The sequence below is a fragment of the Dipodomys ordii genome, unplaced genomic scaffold, assembly GCF_000151885.1.
Source record: "Dipodomys ordii isolate 6190 unplaced genomic scaffold, Dord_2.0 Scaffold49, whole genome shotgun sequence".
In the NCBI taxonomy this organism is placed as follows: Eukaryota; Metazoa; Chordata; class Mammalia; order Rodentia; family Heteromyidae; genus Dipodomys; species Dipodomys ordii.
The window spans coordinates 3,056,558-3,061,110 of record NW_012267265.1 but is presented as its reverse complement, the minus strand read 5'-3'; the positions used below and the strand labels follow the sequence as shown (position 1 = coordinate 3,061,110).

Below are 4,553 nucleotides of genomic sequence, written 5' to 3'. Positions count from 1 at the left end.
GGTCTCTCCTGCCCGGGCTGGCTTTGAACCGCGATCCTCAGATCTCAGCCTCCTGAGTAGCTAGGATTACAGGCGTGAGCCACCAGCGCCCAGCCCCCAGTAATTCTTATTTAGTACCTATCTTCTAGTGACCCTTCAAATTTCACTTAAGAATTTGCATCATGTAAATTATCAGTGCTTTGTTTTTAATCAGTATCTTCCACATATTCAGCAAGACTGAAAAACTAAACATTCATTTTAATGCTTGTCTGATTAATATGCATTTTAATGATCATTCTGTGTATGTATGTCTTTTCAGATCTTTGCTCTGCAAAAAAGTGGAATGTCCCCTTTTCAGATGTATATCACACACTTTGTGCGTGTTGTATCGGTATTGATGATTCCAGTTGCTGCAACAGTACCTTCAGTGAGTCATCACTAGCCTTGTAGATATGTGCGCTCAGTTGCCTCCTTTCTTGCCTTAGACTGGCTGGGAGCCTGCCTCTTCCTTTAGGTTTCGTCATACTGATTGTAGTTTTTCATACTAACTCATCTACCAAATAATACTTGAACATTTCTTGGAATTGGCTAATTTTCTTTAAAGTGAATGTTTCTAAACTCTACTATCAGACTGCCTCAACTTGCACTATACCTGAATATAATATTTGCCTATGGATAGATTACTTGATATGTAGAACTTTTTCTTCCTGTATAGAAAGAAAGGAACAAAAACATGCGCTAAGGTTCATATGGGTTCATGTATGTTATTTTAAGTTTTGCTTTAAAATTCTCTTTATATGTAATTAAACTTTTTGGTAGAATTAGAAAATGAAGTAGTTCTGTTTGCAGTTATTTCAAGTCTTTTGTATATTTCTCACAGACATTGTAGATGTGATTAAGGGGACAGAAGCTGAGACAGATTTGTCTCTGTCTTAATCAGAGCCAATATGTTGTCCCTAAAAGTGTAATTTAATTCTTGCCAGTAGTTGTGGTTATGTGAAATACCTCACATTACTTGTGTTAGGAATTTTAAGCAGGATATTTTTGGCATCAGATGTATTTTTCTGCTGTCACATGAACATAATAGACTGTCATTAACAGCAAAAATAATAATGTGTCATCTCTGAAGTAGATATCTGAGAATCAGTGAATTAATCCCAAGTTTCTAATACCTTGTTAGTGTAGAACAATAGAGATTCACTGCATTTCTGGAGAGAAGCAATACAGTTACAGCTGAAGGCACCCCCAGATGAGATAAAATAGGAGCAATGAAGCTTCAATGAACAGTTAGGTTCAGAATTAGTAACAGATCTGTTCGGATCTGCTGTGCCAACTCCATGTAGTTGTCAGAGGCTGTCCAGTTGCTGTCTGTCCCCACATCCACAGCACTGTTCTAGTGACTGCTGGAGCTTGTATTGCAGGAATAGTAAAGGATGCTTTAAGTGTAGACATTTCCTTTTAAAGAACATTGACAGAAGTGCGTTCTCATCCTAGTTCTTTGGCCATACCTACTCAGAAGAAGCTGGGAAGGATTGTTTTTTTTCTTTCTTCCTTCCTTTTTTTGCGGGGGGTCCGGTCGTGGGGCCTGAACTCTGGGCCTGGGCGCTGTCCTTCAGCTCAAGGCTAGCGCTCTACCACTTGAGCCACAGCGCCACTTCCGGCTTTTTTCTTTTTGCTCATGTGGTGCTGAGGAATCGAACCCAGAGCCTCAGGCATGCAAGGCAAACGCTCTACCACTGAGCCACCTTCCCAGCCCCTCTTTCTTTTAAAAGACAGCAATACTAAATAAAACGAGAATTTTTTTGTGGGGGGAGATTGGTTTCAAACACAGTTCTTCTGCTTCCATTTTCCAAGTGTTGGGATTACAGCCGTGCACTAGCATCCTTGGCTTAGGATTTTGTTTCTAAAAATGAGAAGGATTCATAATTAAATGGCAGCTTATGGTCACTAAGGCTGTACTTACATATTTTCTTGCTTGATTGCTAAGTCAGATGATGATGACGATGACTGGCATTTACTCACCAGTGACCTTGGGCCAGGCACTGTTACACTATTTTACCTCATATAACTCTCCCAACAATACAGTGATCTGTAGTCATGTGAGGGAAGAGGAAACTGGGGTACAGATAGATTAAACACTCTATCCTAGGTTAGTTAGCTACTTTGACAACATCTGGGCAGTTAGGCATCTACTTTGACAACATCTAGCTAGTTTGTCTTCTTTTTATATTGTGAAAATACTGTACAGAGGGGTTACAGTTACATGGGCAAGGTAATGAGTACATTTCTTTATCAAACATTGTTGCCTCCTCCTTTGTTTCCCCTTCCCATCCCTTCCCATCTCCCCTCCCCACTCCCTCTTTTTTTTTTTTTTGGTCTTGTCGTGGGGTTGGGCCTGGGCCTAGGACTGTCCCTGAGCTCTTTAGCTCAAGGCTAGCACTCTACCACAAGTCACAGTGCCACTTCCTGTTTTCTGATGGTTAATTGGAGATAACAGTCTCACGGACTTTCCTGCCCAGGCTGGCTTTGAACTGCAATACTCAGATCTCAGTCTCCTTCGTATCTAGGATTACAGGTGTGAGCCACTGGCGCCCGGCTTCAAATGCAGGTTCTTAATGTAGGCTGTGGCTTTCATCTGATCTTTTATCTCATTTATTCTTTACAGCAAGTATAGTTACTTTCCCACTTTATAGATGAAAAAACTAAAACAGAAAGCAAATTTACGCAAAGCCAAATAATAGCAACTTAGATTCAGACCCAGGCAGCTTGACTCAAGAAACTGGATTCTCTAACATTACGGTTTTGCCTTTGGAACCTGACTTCCTGATACACACATACACACAATGAAAGTATGTTGGAAAATGAGGTCTAGGGATACTAAGGTTTCTATGGTAAATAGACTCATTCCCAGTATTCCACCTGCATTACAGTCAGCTTCTAGGAGATAGGGGAGGGAAAATGTGCTTAATTGTCACATAAGAGGTGAGCTTTTTCTTGGTCTCTGCCATCTACTTGCCTTTTTCCTTTCAACATACATCACTGCTTATTAGATCCCTCACAGGTATCTAGTAGCTGCATAGGTCTTGCTCATTCCCCATATACTTGTATTTACAGTGTTTTCATTGTCTGCTTAACTAGCTTTTGATATCCTTGAAGAATGGACCATGCTGATATTCTCCTCTTCTCTTTTTTAGTCAGTTGCTCTCTACTGGTTCTGCTCCAGCTTCATGGGCCTCTCACAGAACTTGCTGCTGCGTTCTCCTGGATTTCGCCAGCTATGCCGAATACCACCGACAAAGTCAGACTCAGACACACCTTATAAAGACCTCTTTGCTGCCTTTTATGCCAAGTTCATTTCAAGAAAATGACCTGTTTTTCAGTTATTTTGAAATAATTGCAAGTATCACCATCACTGTAATGTATCAGATTTAATTTACCTTTTTTAAAAATCATGAACTTCATAAAGTACTATTCGCTTAGCTATAAAATCCAAGTATATCATACAGTATCCTAGTCTTTTAGTGCTAGAAATGTAGTATGTTTAATTCTTTTTCTTTTTCTTTTTTTTTTTTTGGTCGGTTGTGGGGCCTGAACTCTGGGCCTGGGTACTATCCTTCTGCTCAAGGGTAGCTCTCTACCACTTGAGCCACAGCACCACTTCTGGTTTTTTCTACTTATGTGGTGCTGAGGAATTGAACCCAGGGCCTCATGCACGCTAGGCAAGCACTCTACCACTAAGCCACCTTCCCAGCCCCGTATGTTTAATTCTAAAAGTGTAAAAATGTATGTTTCTGTTTATAAAATCACAGCTCATTCAAGGTGCTGGTACTTGTGAAGACAGAATTAGATACCAAATGTTAAATTGTGCTAAATAGTACAGCACATCATATTTTTGTAAAATAATAGGGTCCAGTGAAGTGATTTGTAATATTTTTGTATTAGAGGATGGTTATAGACTTTGAACATGTCATAAAGGGCCATGTGTAGTTTTGTCCTCATCAAAATTCTGAGCCTCACAGTCTGAGGACCCTCCCTGACACCCAGTTGTCCTGTGGCAACTCTTAGTTAAGAAATCCAGTGAATGGGGGCTGGGAAGGTGGCTTAGTGGTAGAGCGCTTGCCTTGCATGCCTGAGGCCCTGGGTTCGATTCCTCAGCACCACATAAGCAAAAAGAAAAAAAAAAGCCGGAAGTGGCGCTGTGGCTCAAGTAGTAAAGTACTAGCCTTGAGCTGAAGAGCTAAGGGACAGTGCCCAGGCCCAGAGTTCAGGCCCAATGACCGGACCAAAAAAAAAAAGAAATCCAGTGAATGCTGAATTAATGTGTAACTGAAAAAAAAATATTAGAAATACATGCAGTAAGCTGCTTTGTGCTAGTGAGAGCCTGCAATCCCAGCTGCTTTGAAACTGGAGTAGGGAGGCTACTTGATCATAGATGTTTTGGACCAGCTTTGGTAACATAGTAAGACCCTGTCTTAAAAGAAAGGGTGGGAATAAAATAAAAAGAAGGGTATGTAATTTGTGCATAAACATAACTACTATGATGTTTCCTACCAATTCTGTTCTGAAAGAATGTA

The 4,553-nt window shown here is 40.5% G+C and overlaps 1 protein-coding gene across 2 annotated transcripts in view; it reads left to right on the top strand.

The window, feature by feature from the left end:
• Positions 1–3,539, top strand: part of LOC105988527 (mitochondrial inner membrane protein COX18) — a 9,938-nt gene extending 6,399 nt beyond the window's left edge. For both annotated transcript variants that reach the window (XM_013020158.1, XM_013020159.1), the window contains exons 5-6: positions 299–406; positions 3,174–3,539. In XM_013020158.1, coding sequence (XP_012875612.1) covers positions 299–406; positions 3,174–3,347 — 282 coding nt within the window. In that variant the 3' untranslated portion in view covers positions 3,348–3,539. The remainder of the gene's footprint in view (positions 1–298; positions 407–3,173) is intronic.
• The last annotated feature ends 1,014 nt before the right edge of the window (positions 3,540–4,553 follow it).